Source organism: Typopeltis vanoorti, chromosome 19 (genome assembly GCF_054136105.1).
Source record: "Typopeltis vanoorti isolate ZY-2024b chromosome 19, IOZ_Tvanoo_1.0, whole genome shotgun sequence".
Classification (NCBI taxonomy): domain Eukaryota; kingdom Metazoa; phylum Arthropoda; class Arachnida; order Uropygi; family Thelyphonidae; genus Typopeltis; species Typopeltis vanoorti.
The window spans coordinates 102,294,628-102,319,195 of NC_143567.1; the positions used below are offsets into that span (position 1 = coordinate 102,294,628).

Consider the following 24,568-nt stretch of genomic DNA (forward strand, 5'->3'; position numbering starts at 1 on the left):
ATTTCTGTACATTTCCCACACCAACCTGACATATTTCTCCGGCACCTTCTTCTCCCTCAGACACCTCCAGACTTCTTGCCTTGGCACTCTATCGTATGCTTTCTCCAGATCAATAAATTCCAGATGTAGCTCCCTTTGTTTCTCTCGATATTTTTCCATCATCTGCCGTAACCCAAAGATAGCATCTGTTGTTGATCTACCAGGCATGAAGCCAAATTGTTCCTTTGCAATCTCCACCTCCTTCCTCAATCTATCATCAAGAACCCTTTCTAGGATCTTCATTGTGTGGGACATCAACTTTATTCCTCTGTAATTTTTACAGTCTTGTGCATCCCCTTTACCATTGTAGATGGGGACAAGAGTACTCTCCCTCCATTCCTCGGGTATATTTTCCTGTTGGCAAACTTTCATGAACAGGTCCCACAGCAGGTCAATTCCCTCTTCCCCCAGCGCCTTCCATGTTTCCACTGGAATTCTGTCGGGGCCCACCGATTCGTCCATCGAATACTAATAATTTAATTTCATTTTTAAAATATAATTAAAAGCATTTAGTGAAATTTTAAGTGTAAATCACTGAAAGATATACAACAAAAGTTGTATATCTTTCTCAGGTTGAACTTTGATATTTGACTTTTACTATCCAACGACTTTGCAAAATACAGTAAAATGACGCATAATCATATTACTATATAGTTATTGCAGTTAAATATTGGCAGTAGATGTCACTCACAGGTCACATGGAAGTTATGACGTCCAGTAATTGTGTGTTGTCGTTATTGAATCACCTAAGTTGTATTAAAATCGTAGTTAGGTAATAGCGGTAATTGATTTGAGTGTGTTACTTTGGATTAACGAAAAGATTTATTTCAATGAGTTGGTTGGATCGTAATACTTTACACGTATTTGGATTATAACGTGATATTTATAAAAATTTGTGCAGTTAAAAATCCAAAATGAGTCTCTTTTCCAGAAAGCTAACACCCGCAGGTGAGGTTTGTTCTTTTTATAAGTGTAAATATTCTGAAATGAGCCAACAGAAAAATAATATAAGTACTCATATATTATTTGCCTTCCTTTTTCAGAATTATTTGTGTCTGCGATGCGGATGTATGTTAAAAATGAAATTTTTTAACAAAAAAAAAAAAAATCAAATTAAAAGAATGTATATTAGAGATTTTACGAGAATAAATGACTTCTGTACGTTATTAAGTCTAGATTATTATCCAGATTGTATTATTGGCAAGAAAACTCAATACGTATTTATGATAGACGTCTAACAAGGAAGCCAGTCAGTAGCGCACTCGGGGTTTAATCTTGGGGGGGGGGAGTCGAGTTGAGTTGACGATTTGAGAATATGTACACACTACGCATCGCATACGACCTATGACTGAGCATCTGCAATGATCGTTAATTCATAAGTAATATAGAAATAGAAAACACGACACAACATAAATTAAGAAAATGAATTTTATTAATCAGGAAAAGATTTTTGGAAAATTTTCTAGTGGTTTTTCCTTTTTCTTTGGAGGGGGGCAGGGTCCCCATGACCTCTCCTCTGGGTGCACCACTGAAGTTAAACAAGGGAACTTTAAAAGTTTCTGAGTTCTGCTAAGACTGCAAAGATGATCTTTTACTGTTTACCTCATAAGCATATAACGATTACATTATGAATTATCTACAGGAATTATATATAATTTAGTTATAAAGTAATTGATTGAGCAGTCTTCCCAACCAATAACAGCTATGCATCTGCCATTTAGTTTCTCTTTATCACATAGAGGCAATCTTGGTTATAAGGACTCTTACTGTATGGTCTTGCAAAAATGAATCACTTTAATTTCTATACTTAATACTTGACTCCTCTTTAATACTTAATATAGTTTTTGAGAGTCCTGAAGTTACTATTTCCCCAGACTTTTCCAGTTCATTTTTTTTAAAAATCTCATAAGGTTAAAAATTACCATGAAGCTTCAGAGAAATACAGCAGGACATAGCAGCCAAAGGCTCAATTAGAGAAAATCATTGATATGACCATAAACACATGTTGTAGTTGTGCTTCATATCATGTGAAGTAAGAATGTGAACGTATATATGATTTATTGCTTCCAATTCAGGGTCGTTCTAATGTTTTATTTTTATTTTATTTTATTATTATTATTTTTTTTTTTTACCCATTCCACTTACTTAAGTAATCAGCTGAATTTTTCATATGTATATCACAAAATCTCTAATGTAAATATACTTATTTATTGAGAGTTTGTTTCTTATTTAATATTATGGGTAATTTTCTGAAAACTTAATAATAAACTGATGTGGCTAATAATAGCTTAATATTGTCTATATACACCACTTTCCAAAAAATTGGAGAAGCCATCTTAATAAGAAGACTGCTTCATGCCTCACAGAATAACAATTATGTTGATTTAAAAAAATAAAATAAATGTTCTAATACCTTTTTATTCCTAAAGGGATTAGGCAGCACTTTACACCCATTTATTTTGGAAATCGGTAAGTTGTCAGTGTCTGTCTCTTACTGTCACTGAGGATGAGCACATTCCCACAGTATGCTAGATAACAAGCACTGTTCTTAACCACCTTAACTACTATTTAATTTAAATGTGCTTGTTTGTTCTACGGTTGATTTTTCTGAGTTGCAGGATTAAAGACTTGATTTTTGTCTATTCTGATGATAATGCTCTTACCACTCAGCCCACTTACTTGTGTCACTTTTTTATAGCTAATGCCTATAATCCCCAAAGAATAGACAAAATGCTCCCCAAAAAGCTAAATGCTCCCCTAAATGCTTCCCTAAACCTCATCATACACTCCTAAGGACAAACTCTCTTTTACCATTTAGGAGTGTATGAAGGCCCTATATAAGGACAGACAGGAAGAACTATTGACATCTGCCTGCAAGAACATAAAAAATACATTTGGCGCTGTCGTTATGGCAAGTCGGAACTAGCAGACCATTCCTTGGATACGCCTTCACACAAGATCAACACAGGAAGAAAACAAAAGTGTTACATAGAAGTCATAAGTTAGAGAGCAGTAGCTTTAAAACATTCTCTAAACCTCAGCTGTATCAGTTTACCAAAAATCTAGGAGATGGTCTTTTTAAGATCAAATTAATACTTGTTTTTTTTTCTCTTTCTTTGTTTATCTATAAATGGTGCCTATTAGGACTAGTTCCTTATGCTGTTGGTTATAATTTTTTTTTTTTTTGTAACTGCTCCCACTGTTAACTGAATTGTTGCTGTTTGTGTACCATGACAAATTGTTTTTGTGCTCTGAAGATGCTGGATATAATACCAGCAAATAAGTTAAAATTATGAAAATAAAAGAAATAAAATTATTTCTTATTATTCTTGTGTTGTGAGTCAATATTGTTAAACAAATTGACATGGACTGCCAATGCATAAGCCTTTCAACTGTTTGATTTTCTTCTGTGAGAAAAAACTTATTTGCCTGTGCCAAAAATCAACTAACTCTGGAATTGTTTGGGGAGGAGGGGGGGGAATGCATAGAACAAGGTCCTCTAGTCTGCATGCCTAGAACAAACTTAAATATGGTCATTCTTTTGCAGATGTAGTATCATGGAAGTTATGAGTGATATACATAAGTGATATCATTCAGATGAATGTTGATATAATGTTTGAATAATGTTAATATTTGTATAATCATTGAATAATGTTGTTTAATAAGTTGTAATTTGCAGCTGAAATATTTCCTTAAAATGTTCATTTTTTTTATTAGAGCAAATGAAACAACAAACAAGGGACTTGAGACGAGTCCAAAGAGATATCGAGAAGGATAGGAGAGACCTTGAAAGACTAGAAAAGCAACTGGTTTGTGAGCCATAGTCAATTATTTCAGAACTTGATGTATATATATATATATATATATTCTAAGTTTTACTAAATAATTCTCTTACCATTAACTATCAGTAAGATCACTTATATTAATTTGCAATGAGGATTTTGAAAATCTTAGTAACTTCGTATTATATTATCTTTTCAGCAAATTCCATTCAAATTTATATGTACTCAGAGGCCACTTTCATTCAAATGGTTAGACTATATATAGGATTACAAGATGTCAAAGCAGAAAAGTTTTGGAAATAGGAAGGGAGTGTTTAAAATCAAAAGTTTTAGTATTTAAATACATACACTTTTTTTTTTTCCTTATGGAAACTTCAAAGATCTTCACAGAACTCCACACATACAACAAAGACTGTTATACCACATCTTAAACTAACTTTGCCATCCTCTTATATACTGCATTCCATGTGCCCTCCACCTCTTCATGCAAAAAGCCTACTACTCTGTTCTGTAACTTTCAGGGAAGGTCCTCTTTATTCCTTTTTTCATCATAAAATCTTCTTAGTTTCTATACATACTTCTCAGTAACTTATGAAGGGCGTATCATCCCTCCTTTTAAATTTAACAGACTACATTCTATCAGGATATCCTTGTAGTCAGTTTTTCATGATCCTAATATAGTCTGTTGTACTCCTTTCTAAAATTTATTTATTTTTTAAAATCCAGGTAGCCAGATCTGATGTGGTCTGATCAGAATCTTATATAGCAGAGTGACTACAACTCCCTCTGCTAATCATTGTCCTTTTCCTTACTGTAGCAATCCTTTAGATTTTCATTTTCACCACCTTTGCGATGTTGTCTCTTATGCCTCCTCCACTTATCTCAGTATAGTCCCACCATTAGAATACAGTTTTCAATCTATAGGTTCCAAAGGTTAATTTATACTTGGCTACCTCAAACTGAATTGCTATTCCCATTTGTTTTTCTACCTTTTCATCTATTTCAAATCCTCATGAAGAGACAGTTTTTAGCATTATTCCAAGTAATTCTCCCTAGCTCTGCATCTAAAATCTACCTGCCATCTGAATAATGGCCATAGTATGAGTCCCACAGAATCCCCTTAAGTATCATCCTTTTCCTCTTCCCCCTACTGCTTCACAACTCTTTGATATCTGTCAGATCACTAATCCAGTTCACTAGCTAGTTATTTAAACTTGTTTGTTGCAACTTAAATATCGATTTGTCATGATTGGAATGCATAAACAGTATATGTATGATTTGAATTCAGAGTACATTTACACATTGATCCTGTTAAAATAGCTCTTGATCAGTGTCTAAGCAGCATTTATTTTCTTTCCACTTAATTCCTCATTCTAGGCTATATCTCCAAGCTGTTTCTTATGCTTCTTGTAATCACTGACCTTGTAGTTCCACATATGTTCTTTCCTTACAATGGTCTTCATATAACTGGCTGCCACCATCCACTATTTCATAGCAACATCAGATTGAGTATCTCATCCTGGCAACTTGTACCTCGCTATGCTCACTCAGAATCACTTTCCCCCTTGCTTCTTCACATTATGCAGACATAATTACCCTGATATCAAGAGCAACCCCTCCCTTCTTATCCTTTCTATCTTTGTGAAAAGTGTTGTATTATACCCCCCCCCTCCCATTTCTATTTCCACTATTATATCATCCTCAGCCAACCATATTTTAGCCAGCAAAGGTTGGTCGATTGGTAGAGCCTCTGCTACTAGTGGCTCGCAAAAAGTTAAGCTAGTTTGAGCGCAGTTAGTAGTTGGAAGGGGACCAATCATTCGATGGTGTTGGTACACTCTCCCTCAATGAGTCTTTGGACTCCCTGGAGGTGTCACATAATAATAATAATATTTCACTCAGAAATTTTTGGAAGAACGAACTTGGTGAAACAATTTCGTATCCCTTATTTCTGATGCTTTTGGCATTTGTAAATAAACATGATGATTCACTTTTAGGTCTATAGCCATCCTTACCCATGCCATCTGTTAGCTGTGATTTCCTCATACTGGTCTATGTCAATCATCTTTATCATTGCTTAGCCCATATATCTCCTGTGACTCAGCTAGTAATGACTTATACAGACACTGAATGTTGATTATGATATAAATTCTCCTTATGTCACTAATGTGCCCCCCTCCAATCACCTTGTCTCTCTCTCTCTCTCTCTCATCCCCCTCTCATTTCCTTGTCAACCATATATTGTTCTCTTACCCTCATTTTTCACAGTACTACTGTCTGCATTCATAAGCACTTCATTCTCGCCTATTCCAGTCTTCTGATCTTTCACATCACTCATTACACTTCCTTATAGCAACAGTCTCCCCAGTTGACTCACATCAAAACCATTTAAATGCAGTTTGTCACTTTTGTACAGTTTCATCCTTCCTTCAAATTCATTTCACACTAACAAACTGCATCCCTTGCTCTTCACACAGCTCTACCAACATAGCATTCATGATCTTACTCACATCTCAATGTAATACCTTGGCAACACGTTGACAACCTTTCCTACCATGTGCTTTCCTCAGTTATCTCCTGATATCCATTCTGACATTCTCCTCTGTTCAATCAAATCATTTGTTCCCACAATCATTACATTACTCTCTCTTTCTCATTTACTTCTCATATCCAAAACATTAATCACATCCTCATTCCTGGAAAACAGGCCCTTTGGACCTTCTCATTCACCACACCTTTAATTCATGGAACTTCCATACAGCCACTCTAGGGCTTTAATGGGCTCTTTCTCTCTCTATTTTGCCTTTATTCTGTTCTTTTGCACTCTTGTTCACTTCACCACATGTTTAATCTCACTATATATATTCCTCATTTCTCTTTCAGATCAACTCGTTCTTCAAATCTTGCATTCTCACAATTAAACTGTCTTTCACTGGTGCAGTCTTGCTTACTTTTGTTCCATCTTGAGTGGGAAATCTTTTTTCCCCTTTAGTTCCTTTACACCTGCAAAACAGCTGACTGAAGAATGTATACATACACTACCTCATATCCTTCATTAATTAGGCAAAAAAAAAAAAAAATCTAAATAAGCAATTCCTTTGGTGTCAACCGATTGCCCCAGATTATTAGATCTGGGGATAAGAAGAGTAAGGAACAGCATCTGTGCTGTTTTGATTCAAAAATGTCTTCAAATAAAAGTGAGTGGGTTTGATGTCATGAAGGAGAAACTAATCTCCAGTCACTGTGCTGCTTTGTTGGGTTATTTTCATTTAACATCTTCCCCTAAATGCTGTAGAATGGTGGTTGAATGGAAAGATTAGTTCATACGAGATGTGGCTATTAAATAATGAGAAAGGTGCACTGTGAATCGTGTACTCATAGCAGAGGGATATGCTTGTGCCATAAATGACCTCGAAGGTTCTAGAAGCAGTTGAGATAAGCATTGTTCACTGTCGCTCGTAGTTAGTCTGTAGGCAGTTATAAAAGAAACATGTACGAAGTTGCCTTCAGGAATAATGTCTAACATTAAACTCGAGCAGCGCATTAATCTCAAATTCCTTGTGAAATTGAAGAAATTGCTGACCAAGTGTGTGAAACTATTGCAGGAGGTGTACGGTGATCATGTGCACAAATGCGAATGCTTGAATGACACAGACGCGTTGCTGAAGGTTGAAAATGTTGAAGATGACGAATGACTGGGTTGCCCTGTCATGGTAGCAACCAAACGAAACGTTGCAAAAATTAATGAAATTGTCTGCAATGATTGACAATTAAGCATTCGGATGATAGCAGACATGGTGCACGTTGATAAGGAGACTGTACGACAAATTTTGCATGAGAAATTGAACATGAACAAAGTCTGTGACAAAATGGTTCCCAAAAATCTTGTGAGATAGGAGCAGAAAGACGTCCGGAAACAAATTTGCACTGACATCATGGAATGGCTGACAGCAGAGCTGGACTTGCAGGAGAAGATCATCACATGTGACAAGACATGGATTTTCCAGTATGATCCAGAAATAAAGAGACAATCGATGCATTGGAAAACTCCCACGTCACCAAGAATGAAAAAAGCAAGAATGAGCAAGTCAAAACTGAAGGCGGTGCTGATCGTTTTTTTTTATATCAATGGCATGGTAATGGTTGACTGGGTACCAGAGGGTCAGACAGTTAGCCAAACATGATTACCTTGATGTTCTGTCCATGCTGAGAGAACAAGTAAGAAAGAAGAGACCCGATCTGTGGAAGAACAATACTTGGATTCTCCATAATGACATTGCTCCAGCCTACAGTGCACTGTCTGTAAAGCAGTATCTGGCTAATAAGAAGATCCACCTTATTCACTAGATTTAGCTCCATGCGACTTTTTCCTTTTTCCAAAGTTGAAATCCACATTGAAGGGCACCCGATTTCTGTCAATGGATGAGGTAAAGGAGAAAACGGCATTGCTACTGAAGCAGATAGCATCTGATGACTTGCAGCACTGTTTCCAACAATGGAAAATTCGTATGCAATGGCGTATAGATGGAGGAGAGGAGGAGTATGTTGAAGGGGATAACAATTAAGTTGTACAATTGTAATAATAAACCACATTTTTGCAACCAGTCTCATTATTTAATAGCCACACCTCATAGTTTGATCTTTGGTAAGAAATTTATAATGCATAATTCTATAATTAAAGAAAAAACTCAATATGTGTTTTAGACATTGGAATAAATTTATCTAGTTCTCTTTCAGCATGAAAATGGTCACTTCTTAAAACTTAGTAAAATTTGTTTTAACATCTTAGAGTTTTCTTTGGAAGTTTTCCTAGTTTCAAGCAGAACTTGATGTACACATGATGTTTTTTGAAGCCTGCCATTTTCTGATACAACAAAAATCTTTAAACATGATATTCGGTCACTTTAGTAAGATATAACTTCTCAATAACAAGGCTATGGTTTGAAAACAGTTGGTGAATTATCCAGTAGATTCCACTCTGTTTACACCTGGTAGAGTAACTTTATACAAAATGAAGCAGTATCATATGAATTGCATTAGAACTGATGAGTATTTTAAGATTAAGAAATTCATTTTTATTTTTTGTGTCACAAAATATTACCAATATAAAACATTAGTATTTTAATGCATTGTTAAATTACCAAGCTATAAATTTAAAATGTCAATTTTATTCATGTAGGAAATGGACATTAAGAAAGCTGCAAAACAAGGTAATAAACAGGTAAGATTTAAAAAATATCACATAGTATAGTAGTTGACATATGTTATAAATTTATATTATTAGTTATTAATTAACATCTGTGGTTAATTTCACTTATCTGGATGAAGTGCATTTATAAAAGCATTTCAAGATATAAGCAGAGGAGATAAGAAATACATCTTGTTTATTTTCAAAAAGTTCTCATTGCCGGTTTGATAAGGTTAGCTTAGTGGATAGCATTTACACTACCTGCAGGCCATTAGATTAAATTCCATTGTGGCATTGATATTGTGGGTATCTTTAGATGCTTTTATTGGCTTTAAAAAGTACCACATTTGATCTGTTGAGCAGGGTTTATGAATTGTCTAACTTTATAGCCCACTTACAGTACTCATATGAGATAGGCTTACAACCTTTTGTATTGAGATTCAATAAAAAAAAATGAATATATATAAAACTTAATGTTTTTTAGTGATTGCAGGAATAAAAAAAAAAAGCAAAATACATGAATTTAAAACTTGCCCATCAAATTAAAAAAAAATTCAGTTATTATTCTTATAACTATTGTTTCCCCCATGAGATCAAAGGATTCATGGGAGGCCAAGCTGCTACATATCATACTTTTAATTTATTCATTCAGTAATCTCCTTTCAACAGGTGCTGTATTTCATTGTCCTATTTTTCTCTCTCTCTCTCTGTTTATCTTCTGCTTTCCATTCTGTGACGATTACATTACATCACCTTTCTATCCTCACAGCATTTCATACATTTCATATAGGATCTCATCTTTCCAAAATCCATATGTGCCATACTTGTAGTACTACCACTTTCTTGTTCCAGCTTGTTAGTCAGTTTTTTTTTAGTCCAAGTCCATGTTCCTCATGTAATGATCAAAAAGGTATACAACTATCAAATATTTTTCTTTTAAGGTAGATTGGGAGGTAGATCTTTAAATGTTTCACAATATTTTCCAAAAGCTAACCCACCAAGTTGAATTTGTCTTGTAATTTCTTCCTCATATCTTCTCTCTGCTGTGATCATTTGTCCTAGGTAAACATAGGAAGTAATCATCAAATTACTGATATACCCACTGTGGGTGTACAGGATAATTATGATAGCACTACATGAAAAAGTTACACTGTTACTAACTTCCAATCAATAATTTTCTTCCAAATTAATTTATCTGTCAAGACTCCAATGTTATCATATCTTATATTTTTGTCTTTTAAGGCACTTTTTACTGTATCAGTTATCTACATCTTGGCCTTTCTGGGTCTTGATATTAGGAAAGAACTCACCATTGTTAGTATTCAGGAATGTGGTAGTAGAGTTAATCTCAGGTGGTATGGTCACTTAAAAAAATGGGAGAGGAAAGATTAGCAAACCAAGTGTTCTTTGCCAGGTTGGCAAGAAAAAAAAAATAGTATGATACTGCCATTGATGCCATCTGTTCTCTCCACTAATCTTTCTCAAAACTCTGATACTTTTATATAACATAGAACTAGAGACCTCTGATATTTTCATATCAGAGGTCTGTAATCTTTGATTAAGTGTTTTATTTACTAATCCGGCTCTCGAATCGATAAGTTAAAATTGGTTTGAACACTGTTCTTGTATACAGCTAATTTAGTGTTTTGACTAATTTCTTTCTTATTACATATGAATTTATTCAACTGACTTCCTACTATACCAGCTTTACTAATTCTGTTGTCTATTTCCATATTTAATTTACCATATTCACTAAATATTGTGCCTAAATAGCTGAAATGTTTTACTTGTTCTGTAGGTTCACCATTCAGGTTACAGTTGATGTTTTCAATGTTTCTGCCTATTGTCATTGTCTTTTTTTTTTTTTTTCCATTTATGTATAAAATATACATAAATGGAATATATATGTTAATAAAGCAATCCCTCGATTAATGCACCTAATGCGTTCTTCAAAACAGGCAATTAATCGAAAATGCACTAATCGAATATAATAACCTATGGGAAAATGTATAATTCATTTCTCAGATTTCGTTTTTGACCCTTAATTTTTTTAATAAAAGAATTAGGGAAAATCTCAGGACCTAGTTAAAGGAAAACCATGAAGCTGAAAGACAATAAAACATATTCAGAATATAAATTTATTATTCTGCTTCTTAAAAGAATTGAGCTAACATAGTTTGGCGGGCATTTTGTTTCTTTTTTTTCATACAACTGACACTATGGCCCTATTGCCTCTTCTGCAAATTTTATTCGTTCTCTCTTCACCAGGGTCAGTCTCTAAGCATTGCTGCTTAAAAACTTCGATTGTATGAAAACTATTTTCAAATTGTTTCTGTGAAACCTCTTTGGGCTTGTCAGTGATTAAATTTTCTTCATATTCTTCAGGATCTTCCTGCTTTGCATCTAAATTTAGCAGGTCGTAATTACTCAACTTCTCAGAATGAGATTTAATTAACTTAGATTCATTTCCAAAGCTTCTAAAATCATTTGCATGATGTGGAAGAATGTGCTTCCAAACACCTTGCAGATTGCTAGCAGTAATTTCATTCGGCTTTGCAACTTTATAACCAGGCTGAGATTTCTCTGATTTGACTAGAAAAGTCTTGGAAGGCATTCGCTTCCAAAAAAAGGCTGATTTCATCGACATTAAATATTTGTTGATCACAATAGTCCCCTTCTTACACAATTTTCTTCAAAATCTCTGGATATCTCGTTATCTGCACTTGCAGCTTCGCCTGTGATCAGTATGTAGGCTATTTCTCTTTTTGAAATGCTCAAATCACCCAGCACTAACGTGGAATTCTTCTTCTTTTTCATCATTGATAGCCCTTTCTTTCCAGGTTACAAAGAGACAATGCTTTTGATTTAATAAGGCTAGTGTTTAGCGGGATCCATTTTTGGTTACAATCATTGATCCATGTAAAAAGAAGTCTCTCTAATTCAATCATTTATAATACATTGATTTTCAGTGCATGCATGATGAACTTCAAACAGCTTTACTTGTATTCAGCATTTGATTCACCCATTTTTGTGTTCTTGTCCTATCTTTGCTCTGGACTCACCTTGTTCATTTTATTTTATTATTTCAAGTGTTTCTTCCAATCAGATTACTTTTCGAATCATTTTCACACTTCTGTTTTTTGCTCACTAATTCTTTTACTCATGATTAAAGGTTAGGAAAATAATTTAAAATAAAAAAGTAAGGAAAACAATTGCATGAGATATGATCAGCAAAATGCTATGTTAAGCAGACAACATAAATTTTGGCGTTAAATTTGGAACATAGTGTACATGGAAATGGTGTAGTATGCCATTAAAAAATAACTCTGTAAAATATTTTAAATTGGTAACTAAATTATTTCATCTTGGTGAGTGATTTTTTAAAATAGTTAAGCATAAAAAATGTATAGATCTAAAATTTTTAAAATCTGTAACATTTATTTTAAGATGTATATAGGTGCACTAATCGAATTTGGGTATCGAAAAAAAACGATGCACTAATTGAAAATGCACTAAGGCGCATTAATCGAGGGATTGCTGTGTGTATATATATATATATATATGTATATATATATATATATATAATTAATATAATGGAATATATATGTTTATATATATTAACATATATATATGTTAATATACATATATTTGATCAAGAGCTAATATTAACATCACTAATTTTAATATCAAAATTAATACCACTTTCCTTCATAATATGATCAATATAGATAATGGATAACAGTGGAGATAATGTACACCCTTGTCACATACCTTTTACTTCAAACCATCTTCCAGCTTAAATAGAGACTATGTATTGCTTGATATAATGTACCATTTACGGCATATGACTGTAGCGTTTTGAAGGGCTTTTCCTCTTTGCACCTTGTCATATGCCTTTTCCAGATCAACAAAACTTAAATACAAATTCTTGTTATATTCCCAAGATTTCTCAACTATTTGTCTTAAAGTGAAAATCTGATCCTGAACAACCTTTATTTGGCTTGACTCCAGCTCGTTCTTCACCAAGCTTCCCTTCCACAGTTTTTCTTAGCCGTTTCCCAAGTATACTTGCATAAATCTTACCAGGAACACTCAGTAGGGAAATACCTCTGTAATTCTCACATTGTTTTATATCCCTTTTTATAGATGGATACTATGAGAGCTATCGGAGTTTTGCTCCAATCCTCAGGAATTTAACCCTCTGACCATGCCTTCTGAATTATGCATTGCAGCTGTGAAACTTTTATACTCTATATTTGAGCATTTCTGGCTGAATTTCATCTTTTCCAGCTGCCTTTCTACATTTCAGGTTTTTGATGACTTTTCTATTTCATCTATGGATGTGTATTCCTGACTGCATTCCTGTTGGGAGTTTTCTATCACCATGCTCTTACTACTTGTTTCATTTAGCAGTCTTTCACAGTAATTCTCTAGACATGTAAGATATCCTTATCTTCAGTTTTCATGTCACCTTTATCATCTCTGATTGCTTTTACAGTACTTAGGAAGTTACTTTATCAATGTCTCTTAGTGTTCCATCTGTACTGGCTTTTTGATTATTTTTTGTGTTTATATTTAATCCTTTCTTTATTTTCTGCATTTGATTCATTAATCATTTCTTAAAAGTTCTTTTGCTGAAAAGAACTTTTAAGAAACCTAAAAGAATGCCATCAGCAAATCATAAGTGATTTAGTTCTTTTCCACTTACTATAACTGCTCTATTTTTTCATGCTAGGCTACTGTAAATAAAGGTGCAATGGTATTTCTTTGTCTTACTTTTGTTTTTTTGTTATTAGAAATCTCATTTTATTCTTGATTTTATAGATGCTGAATATTTTTATATATGACTAAGTATATCATTCTAAGTTTTTTTCCCTCTTAACTTTCATTCCTCCAAATTCCTGCAATGCAGCCCACTTTTATGGTATACTTGGACTTCCATCATCTCTTAATTCCAAAATGGAAGATTTGCAATATTAGCTGCATTAAACTGATATTAAAAATGAAATAATTTTTTTTATGCAACCCCCATTCACAATTGTATTCTACAGTAGTCCCCATCCTTATCCACCGGGGATACGTTCCAAGCCCCCTCCTTCCCCTCCACATACCTGAAACTGCAGATAATACCAAACCCTATATATATATATATTTTTTTTTTTTTTTTTTTACTTAAAGGAAGTCTTTTATGGTTGGCATATTTGAATTACCAGCATCCCCACTCTTGCACTACTTTGGGGCATTATTAAGTAAAATAAGGGTTACTTGAATGACAATCAAGGAAAAGAAGGAGTAGCCATAGTATTCAACACAAAATACGAGTCTAATCTTCTTGAATGGCAGGCAGTCTCGAGTAGAGTGATGTGGGCAAATATCAGAATGGGGAATTGGACAATGACACTTATTTGTGTCTATGGTCCCACAGAAGGCTCTACTAAGGTAGAAGTGGAGGAATTTTTTGATGCTTTAGAAAAAGCAACTGACATGATGAAAAAGGAAAAGTTGGTCCTTGTTGGGGATCTAAATAGCAGAGTAGGAAATGATTGTGAGACATACAAAAATATTTTGGGAAAATTAGGAGAAAAGAGCAAAGCTAATAATAATGGCAAATATTTGTTGGATTTCTGCTCAGGACATGGACTGATTATTACTAACACCATGTTCCAACATAAAAATGTGCACAAATTCACATGGAGAGAAGAGGAAAGAAATAAGAAAAGTCTCAATGACTATGTTATTGTTGATGTGATGTTTTCTCCCTGGTGCAGGACACCAGAGTGTACAGAGGATTTGAAATTGGAAGTGATCACTATTTAGTCTTGAGCAGGATAAAATTGAATTTCATATTGAAAAGAATAACATGTAAGAAAGTTTTAAAGCAAATGAAAGTTGAGCAGTTCTCAGATGTGAACTGTAGACTAACATACACAAAGGTTATTGAAGAAAAAATGAAAGAGTTTGAGAACAGTAACCAAACCTTGGAGATTCAGTGGCAAGCCGTGAAGAAAACCCTGATTGATTCAGCTAAAGAGGCATGTGGTGAAGTTCTCTGCAAGGATAGAAAAATTAGAACTCCATGGTGGACACAGGAAGTTAAAGAGGCAGTGAAGGAAAAGAAGAAAGCCTATCAAAAGTTCCTGGCAAATAAGTCAGCTTGTGCTCTTAAACAATACAGAGACAAATGCAAGAATGCTAAACACTGTGTAAAACTAGCTAAACAAGAGTCATGGGAGGACTTTGGCAAGAATATAGAAAATAAATATTAAGAAGGTGGCAAAATATTCTGGAGGTTGTTGAAGAAGCTTAGGAATGGAGGAAAGAGTACTGTAAAAGGAGTTAGAGATGATAAAGGTGACATGAAAACAGGAGAAAAAGATATCCTTGAAGTATGGAGTAATTACTTTGAAAAACTGCTAAATGAAACAAGCAGTGATGACAGCACAGTGGTAAAAAACACTCAACAGGCATACAGTCAGGAATACTTATCCATACTTGAAGTAAAAGAGCCATCAGAGGCTTGAAATGTGGAAAGGCAGCAGGAGTAGATGATATTCAACCAGAAATGCTGAAGTATGGTGGTATAAAAGTCTTACAGTGGCTGCATTGCATATTTCAGAAAGCCTGGACAGAGGGAGGAAATATATTCTGGCAAAATATTCTGGAGGTTGTTGAAGAAGCTTAGGAATGGAGGAAAAAGTACTGTAAAAGGAGTTAGAGATGATAAAGGTGACATGAAAACAGGAGAAAAAGATATCCTTGAAGTATGGAGTAATTACTTTGAAAAACTGCTAAATGAAACAAGCAGTGATGACAGCACAGTGGTAAAAAACACTCAACAGGCATACAGTCAGGAATACTTATCCATACTTGAAGTAAAAGAGCCATCAGAGGCTTGAAATGTGGAAAGGCAGCAGGAGTAGATGATATTCGACCAGAAATGCTGAAGTATGGTGGTATGAAAGTCTTACAGTGGCTGCATTGCATATTTCAGAAAGCCTGGACAGAGGGAGGAATTCCCGATGATTGGAGTAGAGCTCTCATAGTACCCATATATAAAAAGGGAAATAAAACTGAATGTGAGAATTACAGAGGTATTTCCCTACTGAGTGTTCCTGGCAAGATCTATGCAAGTATGCTTGAGAAACGGTTGATAAGAATTGTGGAAGAAAAGCTGGGTGAAGAACAAGCTGGATTCAGGCAAATAGTGGCTGTCAGGATCAGATCTTCACTTTACGACAAATAGTCGAGAAAGCATGGGAATATAATAAAGATCTGTATTTAAGTTTTGTCGATTTGGAAAAGGCATATGACAAGGTGCCAAGAGAGAAGCTATTCAATACGCTACAGTTATATGGTGTCAATGGGGCATTATATCAAGCAATACTTAGTCTTTATTTGAGTTGTAAGTCAGCAGTTAGAATTGAAGGAAGTACAGGAAGATGGTTTAATGTTAAATCTGGTGTGAGAAAAAGATGTACATTATCCCCTCTGTTATTCATTATCTATATGGATCACATTATGAAGGAAAGTGGTATTAAACATGATATCAAAATGGGAGATCTTAATCAGCTCTTTGCTTTATGTGGACGATGTTATACTTCTAAATAATTCCACTACAAATCTGCAAGATTCTCTGACTAAATTGAATAACTGTTGTAGTAGATATGGTATGAAGGTCTGCAATAAAAAGACAAAGACAATGAAAATAGGCAGAACTGTGTTGTTAATGGAGAACCTGTGGAACAGTAAAACATTTCAGCTACTTAGGCACAATTTTTACTGAAGATGGTAAACTAAATATAGAAATAGACAACAGAATCAGCAAAGCTGGTATCGTGGGAAGTCAATTGAATAAATTCATGGAATAAGAAAGAAATTAGTCGGAACACTAAATTAGCTGTATACAAGACTGTGTTCAAACCTGTTTTAACTTATGGATCTGAGAGCTGGTTCAGAAGTAAAACACTTGACCAAAGACTAGAGACCGCAGATATGAGAGTCCTGAGAAAGATTATAGGCGTGAACAGATGGCATCAATGGCAATATGATATTGCCATTGATGCCATCTAATAACGAGGATATTAGGAAAGAACTTGACATTGTCAGCATCCAGGAATGCGTTAGCAGAGCTAATCTCAGGTGGTATGGTTACTTAAACAGAATGGGCAAAGAAAGATTAGCAAAACAAGTGTTCTCTGCCAGGTTGGCAGCAAAACGACCCAGAGGAAGACCAAGATATAGGTGTATTGATAAGGTACAAAGTGCCTTAGACGATAGAAATATAAGATCTGATAATGTTAGTCTTGACAAGTAACAGACTGATTTGGAGGAAAATTGTAGATAGGAAATTAGTAATGATGTAATTTTTTTTTCATGTTGTACTATCATATCCTGTGCACCCATTGAGGGTACATGGCAGGAATTTGATGATGATGATGAACATAAACACTGCGATACCATGACAGTCGATCTGATAACTGAGACAGCTACTAATTGACTAACGGGTGAGTAGCATATACAGTACAGTGTGGATACTCTGGACAAAAGAATGATTCGTGTCTTGAGAATGATTCGTGTCTGGATGATGTGAGATTTCATCACACTACTCTAAATCTTAATTCAAAAACTTAAAACTAATTGAAAACTTATGAACTGTTTCTTTCTGGAATTTTCCATTTAATATTTTCAGACTGTGATTGACCACAGGAAGCAAACCCACGGATAAGGGGGACTACTGTATATGTATTTAGTATGCAGTGTAAAAACACTGCTCTAGAGACCAACATAGGACTCATTGAAGTCACTTCAGTCTCCAATAAACAGGATAGTAGTCTCACCTCAGGCAATGAAAATTACCTACCACCTGTACATATTCATAAATGTCTATACTATTTTAATTTGAACTCCATACCTGTAGTTTGGAAAGTAGTGATGCTATCTGTCTGACCAACCAAGCTGGCACATGTAGCGTTTCAGCTTCTTTACCCTCAGTTCCTTATCTCCTTTTGTGGTAGATGTGTCAGTGATCTGCATTGGGAACACTAATCATAAAGTACACAATATTAAATAAGTTTAATATTGTGTATTTTATACAACAAAATTAAATAAGTTTAATTATGCCAATGAGTTAAAATTCATAATATAATATCAAGAAATTTGTCGATATTATTTTTTTAGTCTTTGCACTTAATGGATTAAGTGGCTTTGGCTTCACCACATATGCACTTCCTTGGCTGAATTGATCAACATCTTCATGTTTTGACTAGATCTTGTAATATTTGGTTCTTGTGTTTGAAGGCTTCCATGTTTTGTTTTCTCTGGTAATATCTGTATATTTAAGTGTACAGTTCATCTTTGAAAGCTGTTTGGTTTTGATTCTCTGAAATTTTCTTATGCATCTTTCTTTTCAATATGATAATCAGTGTTATCTTGCTCACGATTAAATTGTAATCCCTTCTTATTTCAAATCATCTGTGTATTCTTGTTCTGAATCAGTATGCAGATATCGCTATCAACAATAACCTAGTGAAACTTTTCTTATTTCTTGTTTTCTCCCCTATGAATTTATGCACATCTCTATGTTGGAACATGGCGTTAGTAATAACTAGTCTGTGTCTTGAATATAAATTCAGCAGGTACTTACCATTACTGTTAGCTTTGCTCTATTTTCCACATTTTCTCAGCTCTATTTTCCACATTTTCTCAGCACATTTACTTCTATATTTCGTATTCAGTTCTCATTCTGCTGTTTTGATCTCCAGCATTTCTTTTTCTTTGTCATCTGCTTTTGTCATCAAAACCAAAAAACTAATAAATCAAATTCTTCTGTGGGATTAATAAGTCAAATTAATCAAGTAAGTCATATCATCCAATTCACCATTTTGATGTGTGCTTACATCACTACTTGATATTGCCTGCTATTCAGGATCATTCTCATGTTTAGTATTGAATACTATATCTACTATTTCCTTTTTGGATCATTATTGCCTTAATATAATATTTTGTATTTGTTATATAGAAGAATATTACTTGTTTTTTTGCTTTTGTTTTGATAATATCGATTATGTTGGTGTGAATTCTGCAAATGTGAAGTGTTGGAGTCTATTCCAGTAACTGATTTTTTGCTGTTTGCTCTCGTTCTCTGACAAAAACAGGTGTAGTCTTGTTTAACCAGATGATAACCTCACCCAGTGTGAAATTCCGTTATGTTGTACCATAATTTTTGTTTTGGTTTAAGGCAGTAAGAATATAATTTGATTGTCTAAATCCAAATTGCCAGTCCATCTTTGTTTGTTTGAGATCTAGGTAGATACCTACTGATAGTGTGCACTGAAAGAAAGTGAGGATTGGACATTAGGTCAAAAACCCCGGGTCAGTTTTCCATATTGCTTAAAAGCCTGTGTGTAAGTCTCCTCTCAGTTATCTGACTTTGATCCTTATGCAACTCCCGTATCTTCATTTCCTCTGTATTTTCATTTTAAATTATTCTGTCATCGATACCATCTGTTTACTACCAAAATTTTCTTAGAACTCTGAGAAAAATTATTGTATATGTCAGCGTATAAGACGAGGCCTAAATTTTAGGCTATTTTTAGGTTTTAAGCTTATTTCGGTTGTATAAGATGACCCCCCAATTTCTTTTTTCTTGTATTAATGCAACGTTAGGTATTGTTGTTATATCCGTTACTTTTATATCTATGCATATCCGTTATTTTTTTGCATAGTATAGATTCAGTATTTATGTGAATTATCCTAATTAAAAGTGATTAGCCCAAATTTTAATTAATTATTAATTTTGCATGTTTTTTTTTTAAATTTTTGGATTATTAAAATTGTTATCATTTAAAATCATGGAACTAGCAACAAAACGAAGAAAGTATGAAGCTCGATTTAAAATAAGGGTAATTGAAATGGCACAGCAAATTAATAACTGTGCTGCTGCAAAAAAGTGTGACATAACTGAGAAGATGGTAAGAGAATGGAGGAAGAAAGAAGATGTTTTAAATAAATTGCCAAAGAAAAAATGTGTGATGAGAATGGGGATCACCCAATGGCCGCTGGAAAATCACGTTGTAGAATGGATATTCGAACAAAGGCAGAATGGTTATCTTGTTGCAAGAAATATGATTAGAGCATATGCACTAAAATGGTCAAGATTGAATCTGGATGAAAGTATAGAATTTCAAGCTACTTCAGGATGGTATAATAGTTTTATGAACAGACAAAATCTGGTAATACGACAAAAAATGAAAATTGCTCAAAAATTACCAACAGATATTGACCACAAACTATTATACCATCCTGAAGTTTATACCATCACCAGTTTCCATAAATTTGTTATTCAGTGGAGAAAAGAACATAAATTTCTATTGTCAAATATTGGAAATATGGATGACTCTCTTATGAGCTTTGATATGATAAGCAATAAAACAGTGTAAGTCAAAAGGTAGTAAGAGTGTGTTAGTTCGAACTACAGGTCATGAAAAAACAAGGTTTACAGTTGTGTTGTCATGTTTGGCTGATGGAACCAAGTTAAAACCATTGATCATCTTCAAATATAAAACTAAACCTAAGATAAAATTTCCTTCAGGTATTTTTGTATATTTTCACAAAAAAGGATGGATGGACGAAAATGGTGTGAAATTATGGATAAATAATGTGTGGAACACTTGACCAGGTGGTATAATGAAGAAACACAGTTTATTAGTACGAGATATGCTTTGTAGTCATTTAATTGAGAATACTAAAAGTCTTCTAGAAAAAAATTACACAAAAATTGCTGTCATACCAGATGGTTTAACTTCTATATTACCACCACTTGACGTCTGCTTGAACAAACCATTTAAAGTTCACATGCGAGAAGAGTGGAATAATTGGATGTTGACCAGTGAAAAATTATTTAGAAATGGTGGATCTATGCTCGCTGCATCACTCGATATGTTGTGCAATTTTGTGATCAAAGCATGGAATAAAGTAAAAGTAGAGACTGTAATAAAATCATTTTAAAAGTTTGGTATCTCTAATCTTATGGATGGCAATGAAGATGATCCGTTGTGGGACACTGATGACAATGAAAACAAAATCAAATCACCAGATTTGAACTGGGATCCATATGACGATCGTTTAAACCAGGGTTTCCCAAACTGTGTTCCGTGGAACACTGGTGTTCTGCGGAAAGTGAATAAGTGTTCCGTGAAAAATTATCAAAATTTTAGCTCTGAATGGTTTTAAATGCTGAGACAAGTTCAAACATGTTTGAAAATCAGGTGTTTTTCTCATTTTGCATGTGGATTGTGCTATTAAGTCTAGCATGTTCTGGCCTTGACTCAGCTGCCCACGGTTGTTGACATCTCTGAGTGCAAGTGAAAAAAATGGACGTATCTGTTCTAGGAAACTTGTAGTCACAAGCAAGGTCAATGCGATACAATGCAGCCCGGCAGGCCTGTAGTGTGTGCTGTCGCATTTTTGCGATGTGATACAGCTTGCTTCGGCAATGCGCTTAGCTTTACATTGAATATGAGACCGATGATACTCGACTCTAACCATGGTGTTTCATTAAAACTTCAGGATTTCTGAAGTGTTCCATTGTAGAAAAAATTTGGGAAACACTGATTTAAACAATGAATCTGAAGAACTATTTTCAACAGATGATGAAGAAAATTAACATGAAAATTGAGGTTAATAATTATTATTTGTTTTTTAAGACTTACATCTACTGTAATATTTTAAATAAATTTATGTAACAAAATATTAATCTGATTTGTTTCTAAACACTGCCTGTTTTCTTATATAACGATATATTATAACTACCTAAATGTTCATCCAAGAAATGAAGCTTCCCTTTATATACTCACTGTATAAGACGACCCATGATTTTGAAGGTTTTCTGTACTATTCGAGTCGTTTTATACGCCGACATATACGGTAGGTAGTAAACGGAGAAATCAGGTGTTTTTCAACTGTTTAATTGATCCTTACAAAATAATCATTCTCATCATAATTTTCTGATATATATCTTCAAAAGGTGTATATACATCAGATTATCTGATCATAATTAGTTAACTGTTACTGTAGCAAATTCACAGGGAATACAAGAATAGTTTACTATTGCAAAATTTCTTTTAGAACAAGCAGTATGCATTGTGGAGACTTTGGTTGGAACTCTTCAGTGGTTTGTTATAGTGAGTGACTGTTTTATAAACAATGCTCATTATAATGAGAATTGACGGTATTCTGATACACAGCTCTCTGGTTATATGTTAAATCTTGATATTATTATTATTATTACGGACAACTACAGGGAGTCGACAGACTCATCGAGGGAGGCCCTAACATTATGTTAAGAACAACTATTCGACATTCTCACAGTATCTATCATACATTGCCTTGAACTCACTCACCGTCATAGCACCTACAACAGACTCTGGCAGCTTATTCCACTCATTTACCACTCTAAAAGTGAAGAACCCAGCTCTAACACCCTTGCTAACCACACTCTTGCCCAGCTCCATAGGTGTCCCCTAGTCCTCCCACCACCAGTCCTGATCTCAAAAATATCCTCTGAATTAATCCTATAGAAACCCTTTAGCAATTTGAATGTCTCAATCATATCTCCCCTTTTCCGCCTATCAACTAATTTCTGCAACCCACAAATCTTCAACCTGTTCTCATAAGGTTCATTCAATAGACCTGCTGTCAACTTGGTCACTCGCCTCTGGATCCTCTCCACCTCCTCCCCATCAAGAAGAAACCTAGGTGACCAAATCTGGCCACAGAAGTCGAGATGAGGTCTTATCAAGGCTTGGTGCAGAGGTACAATAACTTGCTTGTCTCTGCTCATCAAAGTATTTTTCAACAACCAAGTGAGTTGATAAGCTGATTTAGCCACTTTTACAATGTGCTCCCTAAACTTCATCTCCCTATCCACCAACACTCCCAAGTCCCTGGCCTCATCAATCTCTTGAGTACAGTTCCACCAATGTGGTATACTGCTGCTAATCTTTTCACCCCAAAATGCATAACCTTACATTTTGTCACCTTAAATTGACATCCATTCTCCTTAGCCCAGAACTCCAGTCTATCCAAGTCGTCCTGCAAGATTTTGGCATCTTCTGCATTCACTATTGCCCTACCCAACTTTGCATCATCAGCGAACAAATGAACTGTTCCTCTTAGATCCTTCCCTATATCGTTAATGAACAAATTGAATAGCAGTGGTCCAAGAACAGAACCCTGTGGCACACCACTAGTCACAGGCCATCTTTTGGACCCTACTCCTCAATAAACTACTCTCTGATATCTCTCCATCAACCACCCACCTATCCATCTCACCAACCCTATATCCATTTCCATATGTTGTAGTTTATGGATTAGAATTCCATGTGGTATCCTGTGAAATGCCTTAGCCAGGTCCAGCAGTATCACTGTAAACCCATTACCCTTATCCAGTTCAGCCGTCACTGTGTTATAAAACTTGAGCAAGTTACTGAGGCATGATCTTCCCTTCACAAAGCCATGCTGTCCCCCTGTACAGTATCTCATTTTCATCAATCCATTCCTGTATTTTTCCCTTGACTACTTTCTCCAAGACCTTGACAACGACTCCTGATATGCTGATCGGTCGGTAATTTGCAACAGTAGTCTTGGATCCTTCTTTATGCAGTGGAACTATTTTCCCCTCTTTCCACACCTTCGGGACTAAACCAGACCCGAGACTCAGATTAAACAACATGGTCAAGGGCACTGATAATTCTTTAGCCGCTTCACGTAAGACCCGTGTTGGTATACCATTCAATCCCACAGATGTATTCACATTAAGGCTCTGTAATACTATTCACCTCCACTTCATTCGTCACAATTCCCGTATAAACTAATGGTTCCTTCATTTTTTCTATGTCACTACCTGGATGATATAGTCTTGCAAAGTGCTTGCTCAGTAATTCCACTATATCGACTGATTCAGTGACCACCTTACCATCATCATTCCTTAAAATCATTCTGCCGTGTACAGTTTTTTTTTGCTTGCAGCATATTGAAAGAACTGTTTGAGATTCTCTTTAGCTTGCATAGAATGCAATAGAATAGAAAGTTTCCTTTCATAATCTGCTTTTGCTTTTTTTACCATGCTCGTTATCCTTCTGGCCTGCGCTTTATACTGTTCGTGTGCCTGCAAGTCACCTTTGTCTTTAAATTCACTCCACAGTTGTTTCTTTTTTTTGCAGCTGAAGCTTAATGGTGTTATTCATCCATTTAACCCCTACTTGTTTTACTATTCGGACACTAGGTATACAATCAGCCATAACCTCCTGTAAATGCTCCTTGATCACTTCCCATGCTCTATCGACATCCAGCCCTTGCAGTTTTACATGCCGTGGCACTTAACCAAGCGATCTCCTAAGCTTGTCATACTTGTCAGCATGGTAATTCCACATATACCCTATCTTAATCGAAAATTCCACACCTTGAGCCACCTCACAGGTCAAGACCTTATGATCACTCTCCCCAATAGGTGGCAACATGGTCATATTCATTACAGTCAAATTCTCAGATGCTATTACCA

General features: G+C 34.9%; 1 protein-coding gene across 1 annotated transcript in view; it reads left to right on the forward strand.

Moving 5' to 3' along the window:
* Window positions 1–745: 745 nt before the first annotated feature.
* Window positions 746–24,568, forward strand: part of CHMP2B (Charged multivesicular body protein 2b) — a 67,935-nt gene continuing 44,112 nt past the window's right edge. Inside the window, exons 1-3 of the mRNA XM_090409174.1 lie at window positions 746–987; window positions 3,757–3,848; window positions 9,001–9,042. Of these exons, the coding sequence (XP_090265300.1) occupies window positions 954–987; window positions 3,757–3,848; window positions 9,001–9,042 (168 nt within the window). The 5' untranslated portion in view covers window positions 746–953. The remainder of the gene's footprint in view (window positions 988–3,756; window positions 3,849–9,000; window positions 9,043–24,568) is intronic.